General features: G+C 42.3%; 2 protein-coding genes across 3 annotated transcripts; one reads left to right on the top strand and one right to left on the bottom strand.

Moving 5' to 3' along the window:
- Positions 1-9,358: 9,358 nt before the first annotated feature.
- Positions 9,359-10,230, bottom strand: LOC103723370 (50S ribosomal protein L12, chloroplastic-like). Its single transcript, XM_008814263.4, has one exon. The coding sequence runs from the start codon at positions 10,140-10,142 to the stop codon at positions 9,567-9,569; it is 576 nt and encodes a 191-aa protein (XP_008812485.1). The 5' UTR covers positions 10,143-10,230; the 3' UTR covers positions 9,359-9,566.
- Positions 10,231-10,698: 468 nt separating this feature from the next.
- LOC103723369 lies at positions 10,699-22,297 on the top strand. 2 transcript variants are annotated; one of them, XM_008814261.4, is made up of 8 exons: positions 10,808-10,954; positions 11,374-11,434; positions 11,549-11,570; positions 14,296-14,430; positions 14,506-14,670; positions 14,985-15,107; positions 21,371-21,514; positions 21,659-22,297. In XM_008814261.4, exons 3-8 carry the CDS (start codon positions 11,553-11,555, stop codon positions 22,097-22,099), a joined length of 1,026 nt encoding a protein of 341 aa, XP_008812483.1. In that variant the 5' UTR covers positions 10,808-10,954; positions 11,374-11,434; positions 11,549-11,552; the 3' UTR covers positions 22,100-22,297. The 2 variants fall into 2 exon arrangements, with proteins under 2 accessions (XP_008812484.1, XP_008812483.1); XM_008814262.4 differs by lacking the exon at positions 11,549-11,570 and having other exon boundaries at positions 10,699-10,954.
- The last annotated feature ends 3,741 nt before the right edge of the window (positions 22,298-26,038 follow it).

Raw genomic sequence — 26,038 nt, 5'->3', positions numbered from 1 at the left:
TAGCGCCGGAAGAATTTCCCGAGGCTCGGCCCTCGGATGCCTGGCTAACCCGATGATCATCCCGGGAGCAGACTAGCCGGAAGCCCCGACCGGTCGCCTCGGCTTGCGCCAGCCTTGGCCGACCAACGAGCGGAATTTCCCTGAGGCTTGACAACCCTCAGATGCCTGACTAACCCGATGATCATCCCGGGAGCAGACTAGCCGGAAGCCCCGACCGGTCGCCTCGGCTTGCGCCAGCCTAGGCCGACCAACGAGTGGAATCTCCCGAGGCTCGGCCCTCGGATGCCTGGCTAACCCGATGATCATCCCGGGAGCAGACTAGCCGGAAGCCCCGACCGGTCGCCTCGGCTTGCGCCAGCCTTGGCCGACCAACGAGCGGAATTTCCCTGAGGCTTGACAACCCTCAGATGCCTGGCTAACCCGATGATCATCCCGGGAGCAGACTAGCCGGAAGCCCCGACCGGTCGCTTCGGCTTGCGCCAGCCTTGGCCGACCAGCGAGCGGAAGAATTTTCTGAGGCCTAACCCTCGGATGCCTGGCTTAGCGCCGGAAGAATTTCCTGAGGCCTAACCCTCGGATGCCTGGCTTAGCGCCGGAAGAATTTCCTGAGGCCTAACCCTCGGATGCCTGGCTTAGCGCCGGAAGAATTTCCTGAGGCCTAACCCTCGGATGCCTGGCCTAGCGCCGGAAGAATTTCCTGAGGCCTAACCCTCGGATGCCTGGCTTAGCGCCGAAAGAATTTCCCGAGGCTCGGCCCTCGGATGCCTGGCTAACCCGATGATCATCCCGGGAGCAGACTAGCCGGAAGCCCCGACCGGTCGCCTCGGCTTGCGCCAGCCTTGGCCGACCAACGAGCGGAATTTCCCTGAGGCTTGACAACCCTCAGATGCCTGGCTAACCCGATGATCATCCCGGGAGCAGACTAGCCGGAAGCCCCGACCGGTCGCTTCGGCTTGCGCCAGCCTTGGCCGACCAGCGAGCGGAAGAATTTCCTGAGGCCTAACCCTCGGATGCCTGGCTTAGCGCCGGAAGAATTTCCTGAGGCCTAACCCTCGGATGCCTGGCTTAGCGCCGGAAGAATTTCCTGAGGCCTAACCCTCGGATGCCTGGCCTAGCGCCGGAAGAATTTCCTGAGGCCTAACCCTCGGATGCCTGGCTTAGCGCCGGAAGAATTTCCTGAGGACTAACCCTCGGATGCCTGGCTTAGCGCCGGAAGAATTTCCTGAGGCCTAACCCTCGGATGCCTGGCCTAGCGCCGGAAGAATTTCCTGAGGCCTAACCCTCGGATGCCTGGCTTAGCGCCGGAAGAATTTCCTGAGGACTAACCCTCGGATGCCTGGCCTAGCGCCGGAAGAGTTTCCTGAGGCCTAACCCTCGGATGCCTGGCTCAGCGCCGGAAGAGTTTCCTGAGGCCTAACCCTCGGATGCCTGGCTTAGCGCCGGAAGAATTTCCTGAGGCCTAACCCTCGGATGCCTGGCTTAGCGCCGGAAGAGTTTCCTGAGGCCTAACCCTCGGATGCCTGGCCTAGCGCCGGAAGAGTTTCCTGAGGCCTAACCCTCGGATGCCTGGCTCAGCGCCGGAAGAGTTTCCTGAGGCCTAACCCTCGGATGCCTGGCTTAGCGCCGGAAGAATTTCCTGAGGCCTAACCCTCGGATGCCTGGCTTAGCGCCGGAAGAATTTCCTGAGGCCTAACCCTCGGATGCCTGGCTTAGCGCCGGAAGAGTTTCCTGAGGTTTAACCCTCGGATGCCTGGCCTAGCGCCGGAAGAACTTCGGGAATCAAAAGTCAGCAAGAAGCAACCAAGAGTTTCCTGAGGTTTAACCCTCGGATGCCTGGCCTAACCCTCGGATGCCTGGCTTAGGTCTGAAGGGGGAAAGCGGAACCCGGCCTGGAGGATGCCCTCATTGATGGCGATCTTCCCTCGAGGAGGATGAGACATCCTCTCCTCAGGCCCTGGGAGCGTGACATTGCAGGCCTCGGGAAGGTGGTACCGAGCCACAAATCCGTCTAAGTCCTCGGCGACCAGTTTTGACTTGATGCTATCTGCTCCCACTTCGCCCATCCCTAATGGCCAATCTACGGTCAGGACGGGGTCAAGAAGGAGGGAAAGGCCGGAACGACTGGGGTGCACTAGTACAAAAAAAAAAAGTATGAAGAGCTCAAAGTAGAAGAGTGGAAACTCACTTGAAGAGGAGGAAGAACGGCTCCGAGAGCGTCAAAGGAAAAGCAAGCGAACGTTTCGGCGGCAACAATGGTAGCGCAAAGGAGAAACTCGAAAATGTCCGTAAAGAAGAAGACGGACGGGGGAGGGCCCCCGATTAAATAGGCGAAAGGGCAAGTGACACCTCGATGACGCCAGAAGACGCCTGGCCGCCGAAGGGTCGCTCGCACCCCAAAGGCGAATCGACACCATTAAGGAAGGATGTCCGCCGAAATCCTCAGGTTGCCAGGTCAGCAGCAACCGCCATACGCCATAAAGAAGGCGGGAAGCTTGAAGCGCGCGCGCCTCTCCGAAGGATGGCGGCAATCTCGAAACATCACTCCCTTCACCTGTTCCCCTTCTGGTTCCAGGCTCGGAAGCGGGGGGCTACTGTTATGGGGGAATTGAGCCGCCATGCCCCACGTGATCGGCACGCGTATCCAGGAAAGCTACAGCTGCCCTATGATCCAGCACTCCGACCCCGAGTCGGACCTCCTCGGCTCCGCAGCCCGACCCCGGGTCGGCTGCCCTATGATCCAGCACTCCGACCCCGAGTCGGACCTCCTCGGCTCCGCAGCCCGACCCCGGGTCGGCTGCCCTATGATCCAGCACTCCGACCCCGAGTCGGACCTCCTCGGCTCCGCAGCCCGACCCCGGGTCGGCTGCCCTATGATCCAGCACTCCGACCCCGAGTCGGACCTCCTCGGCTTCGCAGCCCGACCCCGGGTCGGCTGCCCTATGATCCAGCATTCCGACCCCGAGTCGGAGATCTTTTGATAACGACAGGCTATTCTCCAGAGGCACGCCGCGGCCTCCTGCTCCACTACTCCCTGCAACGGCTGTACCCGATGCTGCCCACGATCTCCTGTATCGACCGTACAAAGCGGAGCTCCACTACGCCCTGCCATGACCGTATCCAGCGCTGCTCCACGACGCCCCGTAACGGCCATGTCAGTGGCCATTCTATCGTGCCCCACGACGACAAACCCCCCTGAGAGACCTCCCAGCCAGGTATATATGCGGCTGGGGGGAGAAGGGGGGGTAAGCAATACCTCCCAGAGCACTCTCTCCCACTTGTGATTATCATCTCTCCTCCTCCAATCTCCTCTGACTTGACCGTCGGAGGGCCATCACCACCCTGGTCGTGGTGCAAGGCTTGTTTGCAGGTTCCTTGGCGGAAGGTGGAGCGCAACCAGCACCAACCAAGACAACTCAGGCGGAACCCCGTTCACACCGTCGTGTCAATCGTTCTCGGTTTGGACCACCAGCAACAATAAACATCTTAAAATAGATCTCATCAATTGGATAGACTTTATCCAAGACAACGATTTTAATCTCAAAAGATCAAGATAAACTAAAAATATGAATTAACTTCAATATTAGAAACATTAGAAACATGAATGCATTTTTCTTCAAAAAGCTTTATGAACAAGTAGACGTTATTGGACTGGCACTTGGCTTGACACAATGTCCCCTGTTGTGTCTCTGAAGAGAAGGAAAATTAAACGGCAAGCTAAGCTTTCGGTTCCGCACTTCATCTTAGACCATGGTACTTTTGGACTCCACAGTAGGCGCTTGTGTGCTGGTATTCTAGGGTTTTATTTTATTTTATTTTATTTTGACTACGGTCGCCTTACATAGTCCCGGTATAGATACATCCGGGACAGAGTCCATGTGCTCTGTTTCCTACATTAGAGATGACCCAGTCTGCTGCCTTACTGGCCTTTTATCGGTATTCCAAATTCAGAAAAAAACGCACAAGAAAAGAAATAGAGCAGTCATCTTACTTATTGGCGGACCCAGGCTCTAGGCCACGGACGAGCGGACCATCTTGGAATTTGAAACATGGAAATTATTAGGATGGATGCAAATTGAATGGTTCAAGGACTTGTGGCAATGTTGCTCGGAATCATGGTGGAGGGCTAAATTTAGGTACATGGATGGTTATCTACCAAGCCTATTTCTTTGAGAACTTAATATTTGATCCCCAAGGTGCTAGCGAATAGAAAATGGGCGGCCACACATGGACCCAAGACTGTCATGATGCACGCGAGCATGAGTTTGGTTCATCGGAGACGAGGTGAGCAAGAGACTGGAGGATCTGTAAAGCAAGAATTTTCCATCACCATTGATCATTCTATGTTCGGGACGACTCCGTCAAAAAGCTAAATTGCCTAGCAAATCAGTGAGGGAAATAGCTTTCCTTATGAACATCAGTGCATCACGTATACAAAAAATCTACTTTCCTTGGTATGTCTTAAATTTTGTGATAATGGCTGAGTGTATACAAAACGATCTGGCGTAGATACTCTTTTACTAGAAGAGTGGGATATTTATGAGTAATAACATGGCATCTTAAGTTGCGGAGTCAAATCATTATCCCCATCTTTCTCGCCCCTCTTTGGGCTACGAGGACTGGTTTCATATGCTCTGCAGTTCTAGTACAATGGGTCAATCAGAAAGCTGCCTAAACGATGTTGCATCCATACTAAAAGTATGTGAATCATCTGTCGTAGCAAGCAAAAAAAAAAAAAAAATCTTCCAAATTATCTAAGATTTGGTAGGTGATTGCGTCACCCGAACGACCATTCTTTTGCCAAGGGCCATTTCACAAGTTACATGAAGTCACGAAGGTTTATACTCTTTTCTTTTCGTTCTTCATTAGCAGCAGTGAGAATATACTCAGCCACATGGAAGAGGTTGCCACGTTGGTGGGGCTCCCCCGCGGATGGAGAGGGTATGAGTAAAATTTATCTGCCCGTATCGAACATTCTCCAGCGGGAAGGAGACCCAGTAGGAGTTGCCACGCGGGTGAGGTCCTCCTCACCCCCCCCCCCCTTTTCTTTTCCAAAGCAAAAAATAAAAATAAATAAAAATAAAAAAATCCAATTTCAGCCTGCAATTAGTGGCTTCACTATAAACATCTGCCGGTGCCTCTCCGCAAGGGCTGAATTCTGAGCAACCCAAGGGGTTGCCCAGGAGCATAATGCTAAGTTCTTTCTCCTTAAACCATACTATAATGGATAAAAAGAACTTAATCGAAGGGGTTGCCCCAGGCCGTCGAGTTAGCGACTTGATAGTCCCGGGCTGGAGCAGGTGGGATGAGCCACTGGTTCATGATGTCTTTGGGACACAACTGGCCGAGATGATCCTTGCTATTCCGCTATCCACAGTGGAGGTGACGGACAAGCTGGTCTAGGCGGCCACAGGCAGGTCCAGGATACGTACCACGGACATCCAAGAGGCTACGGGAGGAGAGATTGTTAGGCAGATGGATGGTAGATGGATCTGGAGGTTGCAGGTTCATCCACGTGTTACCCTGTTTATATGGAAAGTGGCGTGGGGCTGAATACCTACAAGAGGCGTGCTAATAGGGAGGGGTGTTCGGATCACTCCGTGCTGTGCCTGGTGTCCGAATGTGGAGGAATACATCAGTCATGTGTTGCTTGGATGCGAGGGGGCAGCACAGATCTTGAACAGTGCTGACCTTCTTCAGCACCGGGCTACCTGATCTGTAGATGACCTACTACACCAGCTGAGGAGACTATACGAAGCCCGAGGATGATGGCGTGGGGGGTCCGATTAGCCTATGTAGCATACCATATATGCTTGGAAAGAAATGCCCGGATCTTCAACGACAGACGAAGTCTTCGTGGAGTGTCGTCGAGAGAGCCCGTATCCAGGTAGTTGAGATCATCAGGGCTACTACAACAAGTTCATTTGGGATGGCCAGGGATATCTAGGACCCCAGCTCGACTGCTTCAACGCCCAGATTCCTCCTTATCTCCTGAGAGCCCCCACCCCTCGGCTATCTAAAGGTGAATTTCGATGGTAGTCGTCCTGAAGATGGTGGTAGGGTCGGTGTGGGGTTTATGATCAGAGGTCATGACTCACAAATGATTGATGCGGACGGGCGGAGTACCGATAGGCTATCAGCCATATGGGCGGAGCTCAGGGCAGCATGGAAGGCATCTCCTACACGAAGCGGAAGCTGGAGGCTAAGCGCATCATCCTTGAGGGAGACTCAGCCATAGTGATCGACTAGATATGGAAGGAGAGATTGAGAGAGGGTGGGAATCCCCTACTATGCGACATTCGTTTGATGCTGAAAGACTGTAGTGCCTTCCAGATAGTGTACGTATATCAGGAGGCGAATATAACTACAAACTGGATGGCTTCTATGCTATGCAGCACTCCAGAGAGGTTTTTTGGCTACATCAAGGAGCACCTCCTCGCATTTGCATCGGATTGTAGTCCTTAATTTTGCTGGCTGCACCTATACTAGAGTAAGGTGAGCAACCGCTGTACTAAAAAAAAAAAAAAAAAAAAAAAAAAGGGGTTGTCCTGATCAGATCATATGTGATATGGTTTTTAGTTATACTATCATGCATCGCCAAAATCATGCGGTGATTGACTTGGTTGTTTTCTATTGGCCGTGCCCCGCGGCTCCCAATGGAAACCCCTCTTTATGCCTGACAGATAGGATATCACTTTCTCTTTTTTTATTTTCAAGTGGCCTCCACTAAAGTTCTGTCAAGACTTTGAGCAGATTACTCTGATTTTATCTTTTCATTTTTTTATTTCTAATTTTATTAGAGGAGAGTCATTGGACTCCACCATAGGTTAACCTCAAAATCTAACCTAACCCAAAAGTTTCAATGGGTTTGACTTTGGTTCCACGCCCCACGCATTCATGATTGGGTTGGCTGTGTCAGGGTTATGTACCAGTTTGTGGATTGGAGTGAGAGTCCCAAATCCAAAAAAATGCTCAAGAAACTTTTGCATCCAAGCATCCTCCTCCCAAAAGCCTTATTTGCCGCCAAAGGAGAAGAAACCATAGAGATGATGAGAAAACCCATTTGTATCCCACCTCCATTGTTTGGTAGAGATATAATCTCAGTTACAATCAAGAAACTCATGCGAACACGGTCAAAAGGTACTAAGTACAACATAAAAGTTTCTTCAAAAAGATAGATTTTTTTCAGCACTCCCCCAACCTCACCCTCATCTGATGATCCGGACTTCCATAAAATTAGAATCACTAATTATTGAGGGGCTTGGGAGACACAAGTACAAAGGTGATCTCCCATTACGTAAAGACCAAATATATCTCAATCTCCCTACCTATGATAAAGAAAACTGGTTCAATATAATCCCTTGCCCTCACCAAATCACTCCAATTCCTAAATTTGATCTAATGTACTCCACCATTTGTTCACATCTTCAACAATAACAGATATTCAAAACCATTTTCCTGAATCATCTTCTACAGCCTCCATAATATGCAGCCTTATTCATATTTTCCGGACTTAGGCTCTGTTTGGTCGCTAAGATGATGAAAGATAGTAATAATGCTACAGAATAAGGTGTAAATAAAGTGGCCTATGGTATGGGAATCGTTCATTTGCCTTTCTTTAATTTAACAACAAATAGTTTAGACATCTTTAAGAAAAGTTTGGCCCTTCCTCTTCTACTTCTTTCCCTTGAATATTCTTTTTCCATCAAACAAAAAGAAATTTCGGCACCAATTTCTTTCTACATCACTACCTAAACATGGTGTTAATCCCAGACCTCTCACACATTCAACTAACAGATAATATCCCAACTAAACAAATAAATCTATGAAGGTTAGGGAGGCCCTTCCTATATATCATAACAACACTCAACTTACTCCTTACTAAAAAGAAAGCCTTTAGCACATACAGATAACAGATTAGTATATTGTCACATATTATGCAATAGTAACTCCTACTGGAGAAAACACTTTGTCCAGCCAAACAATCGACCTCTTATAAGAACACTTAATGATGATGATGATTAACTATGGTACCCAAACTCATCCCACATCAGGATGAGCCAAATGCATTAAAAGGTAATGTTTAGCCACGCTAGAGACAAACAAATCAATGCCACTTGCCTATCAAGCATTCATACATACAATTTCAACAAAAGCTATTACTAAAGTCAACTCTCAAAACCAGCAATAATAACATCAAAGGAAGAAATGATATGAGCAACTTCTTAAGGTTAGCCTCACAAGAGAATGGCTTCATTTCTAAAGCGAAGATATATCAAATCAAATCTTCAAGCCCCTTATGAGATCACACCTTCCCTTCCCCCTCTTAAACAATGTAGAAATGGACAATTGGGAACCCCTTCCCCCTCACAACTTAGTGATTTAAAAGAGCCCCTTAGGCAAACCATTATTGGAAAGGAAAAAGCATTCATCCAACCAATTCAGCGACCAGCCGAAAACAGCATCCTAAACAAAACCCTAAGCGACCAGCCAAAACAGTTTCCTAACCAAAAACCAACAGCAAACATCATTTACATTATAAAAAGCTTTTTCCAAGTCCACTTAATGCACAAGGACACCTAGATTCAGTTTTGAGAATTCATGCACCTATACATTCACAAGCAGATCAATATTACAAAAATTACATTATCCACTATCGAAGGAATTTCTATTTTCTGATCATAACCTGTAAATCTCTTACCTAACAAAATTCATTCCAACCCAAATGGTTATTGTTATCCGGAATGCAGCTAGAGGTTACCAAAGATATTACCTACCTAAGTTATTACCATTACAACTTAATATAAGCTAATTCCACTATTTATCTTTTAGCATTCCCATGAATTAATACCAACTTATTCCTTTATGTATCCTCATTATACATCACATACAAAGCACTCCTGTAAACAACCAATGGTATTGGCCCATGGAAAGGATGAGAATTCTCAAAAAATTAGTAGCAAACTATCAAGTGGTAGAGCTGACAGAAGAAAACCACGTAACCATATCAGAAAAAAAATTAACAACAACAAAATATATTAACAGAAAGATACTACAATCCTCCAGGACCTCCAATTCTTCCTACAAGTCTGATAACAAAGCCAGTTTATTTCTTATCAGCTAAAAACATGCAAAAGCAAAACAATAATAACAACAACATCAAGAATCATAAATTAACTACACTGGTCACAAATCACAAAACCCCACATAAACATTCTGATGAATTTTCACAGCCAACTTAACTACATAAACAAATTGCAAGGACTAAATCAGTAACCCCAAATAATAAGATGAAGCAATCACTATCAAATCTAATGACGCTATAATAAACACATAGCTTTCAAGACCATAACAGAAGCAATGACTCGAGTGGAAACAAAATTAATATCTCATGCTGAAACTATTGAAAGGAAAATAAATAAGTAAAACTACAATACAATGCATAGGTTATCCGCACGATTTTACAAACAAGAAAATTGAACTTATAGAGTAAAAAGAACAGATTTCGAAAACCTTGACAATGGCTTCTTGTCATTCTCTCTGCATTCCTCACCCAATCCAGAGTAAACTCAGACGATGGAGACCTTCGCTCCGACCTCCTCGATTTTCTTCTTCGCCTCCTCGGCCTCCTCCTTCGTCACAGCCTCCCTGAACTTCTTCGGCAGCCCCTCGATCAAATCCTTGGCCTCCTTGAGCGCCAGATTCGTCAGACCCCGAATCACTTTAATCGTAGCAATCCGGGCGTTGCTGGGAACGTCTTCGATCACCACGTCGAACTCGGTCTTCTCCTCCACGGCCGCGGCTCCACCAGCGGCGGCGGAGGCGTCGGCAGGGGCGCCGGAGGAGGCGACGGCGGCGGGGGCGAAGGCGGCGGCGGAGACGCCGAGGCGCTCCTGAAGGAAGTCGACGAGGCCGCGGGCCTCCTCGAGGGTAAGCTTCTCAATCTGGGAGGCGAGCTCCTCGATCTTGGGGGAGACGGCGGCGGCCGAGATGGGTGCGACGAAGGCGGCGCGGCGGGAGGGGAAGCTGACGAGGGGTTGGAAGGGGAATTTTAGGGTTTGGGGAGGGACGCGGAGGGGGGACGCGGAGGAGGTGGAAGAGCAAGGGGAGAAGAGAGAGAGGGCGGAGGACAACGTTGCGGTCATTTTCTCCTCTTTTCTCTCTCTTCCGTGCAAGCGGAGGAACGAAAGAGGGAGGGAGGAGGATAAGGCAGCGCCAAGATACGTTGGAAGAAGCGAGCGATATATCAGGAAAAAGAACGTATATCAAGTGGCACGAATCATAAAGTATCTTAGATTTGCACCTAACGCTGTTAGCGGGCTCTGAATTTTTCAGATTTTTTGGCCGTTTGATCACGGAGAGCTACATTTCACAATCCGCAAGTTAATTATCACAGATTCACCGCATTTTTTTTCTTTTACATGTTTTTTTTAGTTTATAAGTTTAATATATAACAATTTAATTTATTAAAAAATAACTACTAAAAACTATAAATGGACACCGTCATGGCCATAAGAGCACAAGTCTGGACATTATCATGTTTACATGGTAGGTTAATCAATATATGAACGGTCAAGAATCGTGACTTAAGCACTCTTGAAACCAAAATATCAATTTAGACTAAGAACTTAAAACCGAATCTTAAATTGTCTTTAAATGGCACCCGGCTGGGCATGCCTCCCAACTGAAACAAATCCGAACGGCTCTTCGTCGGGCTGGACGCGGTCCAATTCTGTCCACCCGCGCCGTTCGGACCGGGCGACCCGACCGCTAACCCCAAGCAATTTCCAACCCAGCCCTTCCTCTCACTTTCCACTTTCCAGTATGCCGCTGAGAGAGAGAGAGAGAGAGAGAGACGCGATCGCTTGGTAGAAATTTCTGCATTCCTGTTTTAATTGTTCGACCTCTTCGAGATGCTCCACCTCTTCTCCTTCTTTTACCGGTGGCCGCTGGCGAGGTGCTTGATGGCTAAACTTATTTATTTATCGTTCTGTTCGCTGATTCTCTTTCCAATGTGATCTATTGAATCCCATGCCCTTTGGGTTAGATTTCGTAAGCTTTAATTTGACTCAGGAATCAAGATTTCTTTCCTTTTTTTCCTGAGGAAAAAAAGTGATAAAACCATTTGATTTGGTATCCTTTTTGTCATATAAAATAAATCAGCGATTTTTCTACTTTTGTATGTTCTTTACTGGGCAATTTCTGCCTTTGTGATTTTTGGGGATGATGGCTTGTCTTTTAATGGGCTCCAGTAGGGATATTTTTGGGGATGATGGCGCGTCGCGGTTTCTTTTTTCTTTGAATTATTTTGGAGATTACTATGTCCAATCTCGTACTGTAAGAATGTTCTGTAGTTATGGTTGTTATATGGTGCAGAGATGTTTGTAACTTGGAGCAGGGAGGTACTTTAAGCCAAGGGTGAAGTTGAAGAAAATAGGTAATCATAAATTGCTTTTAGATTTTGATTGGGTTATAGCTTTGCTCTTTTATGCCCTTGTTACGTTAAATTGCATACATATTATAACGGTCCTGCTATTTTATCCATCTGTAGGTGGATGTTGCCCTTTTCGCAGGTAAGAAGGTTTTTCCCTCTCAGGTTTCTTGCTGATGTTGTTTCTAGCTTTGAAGTGGTTCCACATTTTAGCACATTTACTTCACCAATTGCATAAGAAGTATGGTATACTTGAATTAGTAATGCTTTTGCTCCGATTCGTGTTTGGGGTCTGATATGGTTGATTTTGGCGCTGTCAAATGAGCAAGCTGTTCATGTGCAATTCATGTTTATCTTGAAATTTGGCTTGAATCGGCTCTTTAAATTAGTAGACAAGCCAAGTTAGAGTGAGGTCTGGATTGCTCAAACTTTGCTCCATTAAGCTCCCAATATAAATAAATAAATGGATAGATGGGTAATATGATATTATTTTAGTTATTAATTACTGATAAAAATAATTATATTTATTTATGGAAGACTAATACAGCATATGTAAACAAGAGTGCATTGAGATATAATTCTGGAAATTAGCTCAAAGCCTCAAGGGACCTCAGGCTCTTTGTACATCTCTTAGATGAGTTGCTCATGAACAGCTTGCATTTGCTCAAAAATAAATGGTCTTAAGCCCAGCTCAATTAGAAAATGAGCTAGTGAAGGATATGGTTGCTTGAGCTTGGGCATGTTTACATCCCTAGTTGATGATCATGCTCATTTTGGGTGTCAATGATGCTATGTTGACATAGGGACATCCAATTATGCAAGTTCACATTAGTTTGAGTTTGTTACAAATATGACTATCTAGGTGTTGAGGTTGTAGTCAAAGAGAAAAGCCGGAGCTTCCAGAGGAATAAGCAATTTTTTATCTCAACAGTAGCTGATCTTGATGAAAGTTTTGATTTTGGTGCACTTCCAATTAAGAGCACTAAACCTGTTGGGTAATCACCAAATTCCTGATTTCTTTAGAAATTTCCTGATCTCATCATCTCTTTCCAATTCAAAAGGATATTATTGGCGCATTTCTATTCTTTCTTTTTGTCATATAGGTACTGTAGCCCGACTCTTTGTTCCTTTATGCAAGTCCTCCTGGTCATCGAACCTTTTGAATAGTATAGGTTGTCTAGTCTTTGTGTCCTTTTACATTACGTGGCTTTTGCAGCAGAGAAGGGTTATGCCTCTCAGCTGCATTGAAGTTTTTGGATGTCAGCTGGTTTGTCATCTTATGAGCACCTGAAGGGCATCCTTTGGCTTCATTATACATTATTTTTGAGAGGGTCAGTATCCATTGCATTATACATATCGGCTGCATTGTATTGTTCTTCTGCTTCTATCCACCAGCTGCGATGGGTCTCCTAACCATTGTTGCATCATCATGCTATAGAATAGCAAACATATTGTTTTTGTCTACTCCTTAGTTTTTCCCTGATGATCCTTCAGTTTGATATTTCTATTGCAACTCATATTGCTCGTTGGTTCGCTGGCTTGTGGGGATTATCTTTCCTTAATTAATACAATAGTAAGAGCACAGCTATGTTCCCCCAAAAGCAACACAAAAAAGGTGAAAACCTTTTTCTTTTCCCCTCACTATTTATAGTTGTTGGTGAATTTTTCAGGGCCAAAATTGATATTTTGTCCCAAGCACTTCTAAAGAATTGGATTTACACACCCTATTTTGGTAAGCTTATGGGGAACATCTATCACTTTTCTACAAATATTCGCATCTTCACTATTATTTGACTAAGTCAGATGCTTCGTCTGGTGAAAAGCTTGGTCTGTCTCATTTGCTGCCTCAAATTTATTAATGTGACATGCACTTTTTACGGATGCTTATAGATTGGTCCTGAACTAGACTACATGTGTACTAGTTTTTTCTATTCGAGAACTCCCTCTCCAATCACCTTCACGGTCTCATATGGAGAAAATGATTTGGCGTTCACCCCTAGCCATACTTTTGACATTTGCATTCCTGCCATTTTTCAAGTTCAATATCTAAGAAAGGAGTTCCACTCACACTGGGGAAAGTAATTAATGGATCGACTTAGCCAGTTATGCTGCTTTTGAAGATGGAAATCTGATCCAAAAAGGAAAAGATTTTTGGAAGTCATTGATGCTCTCCTTATGTTTCCTGAAGGCTCCCACAAACAAGTTTCTATGATATTTATGTAATGTCCCAGATCAGGAAAAGGAAAAGTTTGCTAGAGACTCCTTTTTGGTTTTGTATTCTGGCCTTTTTTAAAGGATATAAGCTGCCACAAATGACCACGTGTTGGTCCATTGTACGTCAAGTTCCATCATGCTGTCCTACCTCATATGTATTTAAGTAGGAGAGCATGATAACATCATTGTATCGTCCATATTAACATTTCCACAATGTGACTTAACTAAATCAAAGCCCTCGGTGAGAGTTTGAAAGGCCTAGGAGGCAAAAGACTTTGAGTTCAGTTGGGTGGCACTACCTTCCTTCCTTCCTCATGAGACTTCCTTATCTTACCTGTATCATTTTCGGATACAGAAAACCTGGTGGTTTGGACTATAGCAATTGTTCTTATAAGTAACTCCTTCATAGTAGACTGTTTTTATGACAGTCAAACAATAATCCAAATTGCTCAATTAGTAAAAACCAGATATAGACATTTAACATGAATTATTACATTTCCAATCTTAGATTCAATTTTATTCTCTTCAGAGTGTTTTTCTTTTGGTTTGGCTCGTATACTAAGATGCATGATACTATTTCAGAGGGTAGTATAATTCTTGAACAACTCATTTTGAATGTTTTCTGGTTTTTGACAAGTCATGGTCTACTGCAGGCCTTGATGGATGATAATAAAGTGGGAACAAGCTTTGACAACCATGCTGGCAAAAGAGAAGGGCGCAAATCAACCCTTAATCCAGCATTTGATTTTTTTGTGCAGATGCCTCAGAAAATTCAAAACTGTCTGAAGGTCAGTCCCATAGGATTCTTAAAATATTATGGTTGGTTCATGCTAACAAGATAACTTACTTTTTCTTATTTACAGACACATCTCAAGCACATCAGTAAGAATGAACAGAAATTTGACATTGCAAAACCTCTGATGCTTACTGAGAAAGAACCATGTACTGCTTTGGACGTTAACTTGGACAAGCAACTAGAAGCTTGGAGAGAAAATCCTAAATGGATTGATCCACCACCAGAAATCAAGGTGCTAAGAACAGTAATTCTCTGATGAATTTTTTCATCTCTCATGCTTTTGGTCTTTGTAAATCGTGGTATACTTTTTTATTATAAGAAGAAATATGGAACCTAATTCTTCATTTCATTGTTTTTGTATAAATAAATAACCAGAATAAAGACCTATTCATAAAGATAAACATACTTGTGTATGGATCAAGGAATATACTTATCCAATTTTATAGAGTTTGTGAAGAAGGATGTCTATTAAGAGAGTAATACCTTAGTTATATCAAAATGATATAGAAATTTTTAGTTTCTGAATCCCATGCATATTCCATGCAGGTTAGCGTACCAAAAGGCTCTCTTTGCAAGTTGCACGTGAAGTTCAAGGTTGGATTACCCCCAGATGCAATCTATAACATTATTGTTGACCCAGATAACAAAAGAGTGTTTAAAAACATCAAGGTATAATTTTCATTAATTACATGAGCTCTTAAAACTATTTCATACTGATGATGTAATTAGCTCTCTTGTTATATTGTTATTAAAATCATTATCAAATGCTTTTTACTTCTTATGCCACTATCACTGGTGGTCTCACTGAGAATAATCGTTAATAGTTGACAGAGAACAGCTGGTTGATAAACAAAATCATAATATGAAATACTTCTCTTTCTTTCTTCATAATAAGTTAATCAATAAGCATCTTCTTGTCTTGATTTCCATGCTGATATCTAGAATCCTTGTATGTTGACTTAGCAATAACCATACATGTTGGCATGCATTAATGAATGCATTGCAATACTTGAACAGTGGTACATTTGTAGAATCCTGGATCTCATGTATCTACTGATTAATCAAATTCTCAAGATTTGGGTGCTAGCCGTCAATGTTTATATATCTCTAAAGCCAGGCTGAACATAAACTAACAAATAATGAGAATAAGTTCTTTTCTTCTGTTTAGTAGCAATTATTGGACACATATAAAGACACATATCTAGTGGTATCTTGAGGAAAAAACACTTACTTATTGGCACAGTGATTTTATTATGGAGACTTTCAGATAGCTTCATGAATCATACTTATTCTAATACTGCATGTTCTCTCCTCTTTTCTCTTAGGCCTAGACATCATACAACTTCATATGCTTTATCTGTGACTTTTTGCTTGTGTTCCTCTCACTTAGACCTAAACTATAAAGAGTCCTCTTTAGCTATCTTGCATGGTGGGTTCGTGATAATTTATACATTTTTCTTCAGGCATGGTTATGATAACTCCTTACTTGTAAAACTTTGCTTAAGTAATCCTTTCTGATCTGCCATATGTTATATAATCATCTAAACCCTTCACATAGGCCAAAGAATAGGTAAAAGCTGTAAACTTGGGTTATTTACTGGCTCAAACATATGTATGTTCTCATATCTCGAGTGTTCCATTCATTGTACCACCATCTAGTCTGCAAAATATTTGGTACTTGCCATATATTTAGCCCTAGGCCAAAAATCTTGTTTTGTATGATTGTTGCACTTGCAGTGTTATGTGTCATTCTGGATGGTTATACAAGCTTAGATTGGCTGATAACTTGGCTTAACCTCTTCCAATAACTGTTACTATTTCTTGTGCCATATGACTTAGATTGTGTTGAATTTTTGACAATTGCTACTATACATTTAAGTTCTTACTTGAGTCTGTAATATGGCTTACCAATTTGACATCTACTATGATGCCTTTTTGATGATTCTTGAGATTTTCTATTATTCAATACTATGGCAGCGGTTACTTCTGAAATAGATGGAATTTGCTGGTATAACATGTTCTTGTGATATAGGAGGGGCCTTAACATCTCTTCTGGTGATGGCAGATTACCATGGCTTAGGAACTTTAGGTTCTTCACTTAAATTTTATTATATTTGACAGTGTTGCCTGGACTCTCGCATCTATCTCAAGAACTTCTATTTTCGTCTTTTCTTGTAGCTATATCTTGTCATTCAGAACATTAGGAATAGTTATATAGGAGCGGCCTTAACATCTTTTCTGGTGATGGCAGATTCCCATGGCATAGGAACTTTAGGTTCTTCACTTATATTTGATTATATTTGACTGTGTCATGTGGACTCTTGCATCTATCTCAAGAACTTCTATGTCAAAACAGTTAGTTGGATGCGCATGAGGCACATTACATACTTATAGGTTCTTTGATTGTAGATTTCCAAGATTGGTGGAGTTGAACCTACAAAATACTTGTGACACTTTGAGTCTCTGTGGAAGCAACTTCAGTTTAGCAGTGTATACCTTTCAATAGGCATATCAAAGAAGTCATAATCACTGGAAGTTCTGAAATCAAGTCTGATATTATGAATTAGTCAAATCTCTAATGTGTTAGCAAATAACAACACTTTTTAATCTTATGTTAAAGTTCTAGGAGTGTAACAAATATCATGTTTTAATAGTTTCATTTTTAGATACTTAAAAATAATTTGATTTATTATTTTTACCTAAATGTCCCTGTATCTTCTCTCTCTCTCTCTCCCCCCCCCTTCCTCTCCCTCTCCCTCTCCCTCTCCCTCTCCCTCTCTCTATATATATAAACCATTGTGCCTATATCTGTGTAACATTCATAACTAGGCCTAGTCTTCCTTCTAGTGACAAAGATTCTTATAGAAAATGTGGATGTATCATGGCAAATTTGCTGCAATGGCTCAATTGAGTGAGAAAAGGCTTGTTAGTTTATGTAGGGTTCACCTGGAGTAGACATTTACTTCAGAATGTCCTTTGCACATCCAGAATGGTGCTTGGTTATCATATTCTGTGGGTGAGCAGTTTGACATATGGCATGACCGGTGCTTTTCTAGATGGTGTTCTAAATTATTAGGTCCATTTACACGCTCATTTGGACTTTCATACCACCCCCTATGGTGTTTGCATCTTCAGCTTTCCATTTGCGAGCTCCCTGTTTCACCTATTTTTAATGATTTTGTTTCATATGTTGAAGCTATTATAATAATGTTTTCTTCGCCTGCTGTTCAAGTATATATGTTTAACGATCTCCTTTCAACCTCAGAAACATCTGTGGCACTATTACTTGCTTCCGTTTATCTTTCTTTAGGTTTGAAGTTTTGCGCCTAAGCGTTTGTGGATTAAGATGTTCCACATTTGTTTCTCCATCTTTTCTAGAGGAAAAAATTTTACTGCTTTAGCATATGGAGGTTGAGGATCATTGGGTTATTTAAGTATAAGCAAAGATGGTTTGCTTCATTATCTTCTCACGGACTTGCTTATTCTGCCTTGTCTTCTACCCTCTATGACATTATTGATGTTTTACTTGAATGGCTAGCGAAGCATTTTTTAGGAGCAAGTGAAGGCATAATGAGCTCTAGTTCAAGTTGGCAACTTCTTGTTCTGCTATTCATCATAAGATTATAACCTCTTTTTGAGTTTATATATTAGGCTATTGCTTTTGAACAATTTACATGTTGCATCAATGGGGTTTTGATGAGAATGGTAAACTCAAGCTTTCTGATGTTAGTTGTTGGTATTTCTAGCAAACCCCCTAGACATCCCTATGTCCCAACCCCCCCTTCTTCCTTTCCCCTTCTTCCTTTTCCAGAAATTCCCTTATTCTGTTTTTTCTTAATATTTTCACTTTATCTCTTCCTCCACTTTCTTCTTTTTCCATCTCTCTTTCCCCTACTATTTGGAAAATTGTATGTTGTTTTTGAGAAACTAATTTCAGATTTAGAGCTGATATTTGAACATCTCTGAAAGCCTAATTTCAGACCTAGCCTTGAAGGAACTCTCTGAATATCTCTTTTTGGGCTGTTAATTATTATCTTATGAATGTAGGTTTTTGCTCTCTTTTTTTAAAGAAGGCAATATCACACATTGACGCGGGCAAAGTGACAATGGGTATTTGTGAATTATGTGACATGTAGTGAATTTAATGAAATATGCAGTTGGAATCCTCTTATTTACCCATTAGGATCTGTGAGCCAATGGTAGAAATGGAGAAAAAGCCTTCTCTTGAAATGTATTCTGAGTGGTCGAATTGCATTTGTATAGTTACACTCTTTAGCTCTATTAAAAATGTCAAAGGAACTAAGGAGTTCCAATTGCTGTAATCAAATATACAAGCATGGATCACTTTTCTAAGATACAAAATGACTGCCTTTGGGAGTATTCGATGGTCAACACTTAGTTTCAGGAATCCACTACCTAGAGTAAGTTGCTCAATTTGGAAAATCCTTATCTTGAACAGACACCTGCTTCTCAAGTTCTTCCTTGAAGTGTTTTTTCAATATCCATTTCCCTGCTCCTGCACCTGAGTCTGCTCCCAATTCTAGCAACTAAGGATCAACCATACAAGTACCACTTGCTAGATTGAAAATTTGACTCTGAAATTAGGAGAGTAAATTTGTATTTTGAAAGCACTAGAGGTAAAAGTATGGCTTTGCTTCCTAAATGGCCGTGGCACTGAAGGTGGAAAGATACCACCATTGGAGGAAGGTCAAACTGGCCATGTGGAGGTTCCGGGTGGGTGGAGATGCAGATACATCAAGAAGTTTCTTGACACCATGGAAAGGTATTAATAGAAAAAGAGAATTTTTTGGTGATGGTGAATTTCTAACTCTTGGAATGTGAAGGTTTATAATTCTTGAGTGACCTTTAGGTGGTACTAGAATCTTCAGTATCTTTTTTCCATTCGCTGGAGGGTGGTCTATAATTCAGAATTTCTCTTTATAAACTCCTATGGGGAACTCTACATAATATAGTTCGGAATATTAAATTCTTATCAGAACTATGGTATTGTAATATACTCTTCACAATTCCCAAAAGGATCTTTATATATTTAGCTAGAGGAAGGATGAACTTGTTTGGGCTTTGATTCTACCTTAAAGCCAATCTTTTGTCAAATAATCTCAAAAAATGGAAGAAACATGTGGAACCCTTTTTGGCTTGGATTTGATGTGCACCACCTGAATTTTTCGTTTTATTACTTGTGGTCTCCAGGAAAAAAAATCTGCCAGAAGAGGGGATTTGTGTTTATAGCATGGTCTACAGTCATGGTGAATCTGTTGCTAATCTTCTTCAAATGGAGTCGCTTGAATCTTGTGATCTCAGTTGTATGTATTGATGGATGTGCATTGTCTATCTCCAGCATTACACTAAATTAGGAAGGATAGGAATGAAATTGATCATATGTGCGGTTGCTTGGTCTTTTAGAATTTTATTTCATGCAAAGATTTTTAGGGGAGCTAGGCACTTTGGTGCTTTTTTCAAAGAAAATTCAAGCTGATTGGTCTTTTTATCAAGAAGCTTAAAATGGATGTCACTTGGTAATTTCTAACACCTTCCAAAGAGTCATAGTTCATGAAATGTTACAGGCTCAAAATTTGACCATTAAGATCTTATCAGCAATCTCTCTCTGATAAAATTGTAGTCAGTTTCACGGACTCAAGTATGAGTGTCGGGTACAGGTGCTTGTTTAATTGTGCGATCGTTCCAATATATAAAAATTTCTCCTTACAAACCCATGTCTCATGTCATACTAAAGTTTGTTTTTGAGGTGTAGAACACTTACTGGCTCAACCAGAGTGTACAGGTAACATGGATGATAGTCAAGTTGTTCAGTTACTCCTGAAGTTAATATTGATGGTTCTATGGGCAAAATCTATGCGCATTCAGTATTGACGGGACATTAAGGGATTATTTGGGTCGATCTCATTAGCTGTGTCTTGTCTCATCAGTGTGATGCTATTCAGCAGATGACATTCAAAAAAGTGAAAGCCAGTAAAGAGTTTTGGAACACTAACACACAGATGCAAACACTCAATTCATTTTTGAATTAATGGTTTAGCCTCTGTGAAAGCATCTCTTTTTAGGATGAGCCTAGGGATGTGGCCTGTGAGGGAATTTGTTTTACCCATTTTCTTATGCATACCAAATATTTCATAATTCCTTGCTAGGGAAGTAGTAAGGTGGCCAGTTTTCCTATCAGGATGCATGTTTACCATCACGGGTCCATGTTTTAGAGCCAGATTAGTTTTTTATTTGTAACTCTATATTCCTTTCAATAAATTCATCTAAATTGAAGTCATCTTGTGTGAAGAATTGCTTGTCCATGTTGAACATGCTTGTGGCGGGGAGTGTCATAAGCATAGCAAAATCAAACTTCTGTCTTTCCTTGGCTTATCCATAATCAGTTATTATCAATTCTCTGCCCTTCTTGGGCTTAGAACCGATCTCTGCATTGCCACTTCTTGGTTTAACTAGCAGACCTCCACTATAATTAGAGGGCCCAATTCTGCAAAGCCAGAAAAGCACAATTTAAAGAAATTTTTCGATCTGTGTGATGCTGATAATTGTTGATGTAGATTTTAGATTGTGCCATGCACGTATCAAAACTTAGCTTGGAGGGGGTACTGTATATGATTATGCATGTGGTGCTGCCAATGCCATTCTTTTTTATAAAAAAAAAAAAAAAAAAAAAAAATCTTGTCCTTGTGCAAGTAAATTCTAGTAGATAAGGCTAAACTGCAGTAAGTCCCTGGAATGGAGTTTGACATGTGGGTCTAGGCCTGCAAGTCTTCAATCTCTTAGCCTTACTAGTATTCCAGAAATGCGCTTTCAATTTAAGAAATGATGCTGGTAAAGCTTCTAATTACAGACATCCATGCATCCTTGATCTTCATGACTGGACAGCAAACATTTTAACTCACACCTTTTGTCAGGAAGTGATATCCAGAAAGGTCTTGGTTGATGAAGGCTTAAGGCAGGTGGTTGAGGTGGAGCAAGCTGCAATATGGAGATTCCTTTGGTGGTCCGGGACTATATCTGTGCATGTCTTAGTTGATCAAAACCGGGAAGATCATACGGTAAGAAAACTTTGGTTCGACCCACCAAAATTGTTCAGAATGCTAAAACCGTCATTATTGTAGTAAAGAAAAAAGGTTTTCAGAGCTATAGCCACCTAAAAATGCCATGCTTATGTGATTTGTTTCATGGTTTTCTGAGGGCAGGTGAGATTCAAGCAAGGTAAATCAGGATTTATGAAAAAATTTGAGGGTTGTTGGAAAGTAGAGCCACTGTTTGTTGATGAACAAATTTGCCTTCCTACCAAGTCAAAAACATGGGCCGACTATGATTTGTGCACTGGGAGCAAGGGGAGAGTGGGATCCTTTGTGAGCTTGGATCAACTGATCCAGCCAGCGCTTGTCCCACCACCACCTTTCTCATGGTATTTGAGGGGGATCACTGCAAGAACTACTGAGACGCTGATAACTGACCTTCTAGCAGAGGCTGCAAGGCTAAGGGGAGCTGGATATGCGGAGTCAAGGCAAGATATCGAAACAAGCTGTGATAATAGTGCAGAGTGTTTGGCACGCTGTATCAAAGAGAGATGGCGTCAGAGAAGAAGTAGAAAGGGACGGAGAAGTCGCAGAGCTCTGCTGGTTCATTAAACTCTTTTGGATCATGAAGATGAATGAGTGGACCCTGAACTTGAAGCCACTGTAACTGCTGGTTATCATGAGATGCCACTATTCATTTAATCCTAAAGTACATATTGAGTTAATGCTTCAGTTTGTGGCATACTTGAAATTACAGTCTGTTGTTTCTTTGATGAAGAAATGAGTAAATAAAGTGATCAGTTTCCATGATTTTTTGTTCTTTTCTCCATATCTATTGCAATGTCGCAGAATTTGTTTCATTATATTCCCTACAGACTGCAACATTTCATGATTGGAAAAATAAGGGTATTCTCTGACAATCAATGATCATGCATATCAAAGATTCTGTAGTTATATGAGTAGAAACATTTGTCATTTTGTTTGCTTTCTTTGATACCATTAATTTTGGATATTTAAGGTTTGCTTACTCTGGTTTTGTTTATACTAGCTATAGAGAACTTCAGCGAAGTGTTTTTAGCTAAAGATTGCATCATTTTTCTTCATAAGAAGCTCTCATTTCATCCTTTCTTGGTGTCATATTGATGTAGGGCGAGAAATGCTGGTCCTAGTCAGAATTGGGAGTTGATGAGTAAACTATAGAAGCAACTGGATTAATTTTCCGTGGTGGCAATAGAAAGCCATACATCCTCGCCACATATCTTCACCGAGTCCTAGGGTTCCTTCGCCTTCATCATGTGCTATATACCTCGTACAGCCGTTCTATCCTTCTGCCAAGCGCATGCCACATCCAATTGTGCCACAGACCAATGATGCTACTCACGAAAACCATGGAAGCCGAAGTGGTAGTATTATCTTATGAGGTTTCGAGCAAAAGATGACAGCCAGCAGAGCGGGCCAAGCACCAGTCAGTAAAGTTACATCGAGGAAAGAAGAATGCAGTCATTTAGCTCAGGCAATTAATTTCGGGGGGCTTGGAGAAGAATTAATATGAAGGAAAGCTTCATCCCAATATGGAAGAACGGATAAGACCATGTAGTAGGGAGCTCGTCATAGCTGGGTGGACATCTTTTCAGGGTTAGGAGGAGCATTTGGCCAGGGCGCTGCATTTTATTTTCATTTGCCCAGAAGAAATCTTTGTTGTCCTGCTGGGTTTAGAGAGCTTTCACTTTTGCAACCCCCCTCTCGCTAGCTCAGGAAAGCTATGAACTCGTGCTGCTTATCGTAACCTTTTGCATTCATCATCATCGTCGAGATCCTCATAAAACTTCCCAGCATTTAGGTCTCTTGATGTAACACTAGGAGGATTCATTTTGAATGTGGTACGAGTCTCAGAAGATTGAGTAAAATTTCATAGTTGAACAGAACAGAGCCGAGTGTCATAAGTAAATAAATATGTATACATGGTTAAAGTAAAATCCTACTTATAAGACAATCCCAAATCCTATGTCGTAAGTGGTGGCCTCTCCTACAGTTTTGCTCAGAGAAAAAAAAAAAAAAAATCTATATCATAAGAATTCTATTCATTCAAATCTAATCACAAGCACCACGTTTGGTCTATGGTCAGCCTCAATAAGCCTGTGCTGCAGTATCTCCTAGTCTACATGTACTATGGGCCCGATTCCCTCTGATACCATTTTATGTCACAATTCAGGACCTCAGCCAAAAAAGCTAGCTTAAAAATATTTTTTTGTTATTTAGTCTTAGGTAAATACTCAAGATCTTCTCAGCAAATAATCAATGTGGGACTAAACACACGCCCACAATGGTTCTCACATACTCTCCTTATTCAAGCCCTGATATTTTCATCGAGCTAAGGATTCAAATCCATTCAAATCTAATCACAAGCACCACGATCGGCTTTTAGTCAATCTTTATGAACTTGTGTTGCAGTGTTTCCTAGTTCATATAGGCTATGGACCGCGTTCGCTTTGATATCATTTGTAACAATCTAAAATTACGCCTAAAATAGCTAACCGAAAGGTATTATTTGGGCTTCTTAATCCTGTATAAGTATCCAAGATCTACTCAGTGAATCACCGATGTGGAACTAAACACACACCCGCACAGTCCTATTATTTCTTATTTTAGATACTGGTCTAATACTTTTACCCACAAGGCCTAGTATTCTCATCTGTTTTTATTTCATAAAACACAATGTGTCAATTCAACTCCATCTCGCTAAATAATAGTGAAAACCGAATCTCGGCAGGAATGTTTTGGGCATCTCATTCATAAAACACAATCCCTTTTTATTCCCATCTTCTCTCCTTACCACACGCATTGGGCATCTCATTCCAACTCTCAGTCCTTAAAGTTCCTCTCATTCACTCATGCGATGGGGACGTTTTACCCCTCCAACAAAACAGAAGGCCATGAGGCCCATGCTCTCGACCACTTTCTGACAACACTGGGCAGGTAACGAGCCCATCAACCAAAGGGATTATTATCCTTCCAGGAATAGCAACAACTCAACGTCACCTTCGTGAAAGACCCTACCTTCTGAGACGAAAGAGACGCCAAACCCTCCCTTAACTGCCCAAATAGAGCATGTGCACCCCTCACCCCTTTGCCTACCACCCCCCTCTACAACTTGTGGCTCATGACCACTCACTACAACAAGAAATTGGGAAAACTTTTCCTAGCGATTTTTTCAGCTGCTGCTATGCCGCTGGTAAATGTGCTGTTGCTGGGGAAAGCGAAGTTTCAGCAGAGGGGTTTCTCAGAATTGAGCAGCGTTTTTCCTCCGCTGCAAAAACTTTACTCAGTGGTCATAACCACCACCAAAGTTTTTTTTTTTATACTTTTAGCAGCGGTTCTGACCGCTGGGAATACATTTTAGTAGTGCTTTTGACCGCTGTGCATAATCTTCCAGTAGCTGTTAAACAGAGGACTGTGTGAAAAAAGAATGTCATTGAACAGAGGACTGTTCTTCCAGTAGAGGTTTCTGACTGTGACAGCAGAACTTGAAGAACTTATACAGTAAATTTTGAGCTAAAACACCTTACAGAATGGCTATAGAGGATGCATGAAGGAAACGCGGTTGGGGATGTTTCTTCGAACACATTGATACACAGCAGAAAGGCTTCCCGCTTGTGGCCACGGATCAGTGACTCATTATAATAAGTAAACCCTCATTTTTTCCTGTGGTTCGGATATCCTTTCACCTTAGAAATTCTCGACACTGGCTGCATTGGTTATACTAAAAAAGATTCTCAAGTAAGTGCAAAGTATTGCTTTAAGACATCCTCTGATCCTTTGGTTTCCTCTTATATATTTCTCATTTGTAATTATCGTTGGACCTACATGAATTCTGATTTACCTCTTAACGCAGTCAACCTAAGCGGCTCATATCTCATTTCTCATTTGTAAGTATATCCCCTTAGCTGCTCTCAGCGTACAACTGCCATCAAAAGTGAGGCAGGGCCAACTATTGCAATTCCTAACGTTCCATTACTTGTAGCATTAACTGAAATATAAAGCAAGAACGTAAAGCTAAAACACATAGCATAAATCATTTCATCTTTGCTTTTTCCAAAAGATAATGAAAAACAAAAGAGTCCATCTTCGTACCAAACGGTAAACCTCATCCCGTTTATCTCATTTAGATCGACCTACAAACATTTTTATCTGCCAAAACAGAGTAGAAGCTTCACCTTAGACGGTGGCCGGCCTTCTGGTGAGATCATGACTTGCAGTGCCAAAAGATTGGAAGGATGAGGAGATCATGACCTATAGGTGGATGGGGGTCCTTTGATTTCTTCTGTTATTCTTTCATGTGCGGTGGCCTTGGGCTGATAGTGAGGTTGGGACGCAGGAGGATGGATATTTGAGCCGTGAAGGGAAGGGTAAGTAGGTGTAACAACTTAGGACCTCATCCAAAATAGCTAGTCAAAAGATATTTTTTTAGCTCTTTAGTCCTGTATAAATATCCAAGATCTCTCCAGTGAATAACTGATATAGGACTAAACACATGCTCACATAGGTTCTTAC

Source organism: Phoenix dactylifera, chromosome 4 (genome assembly GCF_009389715.1).
Source record: "Phoenix dactylifera cultivar Barhee BC4 chromosome 4, palm_55x_up_171113_PBpolish2nd_filt_p, whole genome shotgun sequence".
In the NCBI taxonomy this organism is placed as follows: Eukaryota; Viridiplantae; Streptophyta; class Magnoliopsida; order Arecales; family Arecaceae; genus Phoenix; species Phoenix dactylifera.
Note: the sequence above shows the minus strand (reverse complement) of the source record. Positions and strands in the feature narration are given on the sequence as shown.

Excerpts from the sequence above, each read along its gene's own strand:
- LOC103723370 (XM_008814263.4), bottom strand. The coding sequence starts at position 10,142 with ATGACCGCAACGTTGTCCTCCGCCCTCTCTCTCTTCTCCCCTTGCTCT.
- LOC103723369 (XM_008814261.4), top strand. Across the intron at positions 14,431-14,505 it reads AAATTCAAAACTGTCTGAAG|ACACATCTCAAGCACATCAG; the intron begins GTCAGTCCCATA and ends TCTTATTTACAG. Across the intron at positions 15,108-21,370 it reads GAGTGTTTAAAAACATCAAG|GAAGTGATATCCAGAAAGGT; the intron begins GTATAATTTTCA and ends ACCTTTTGTCAG.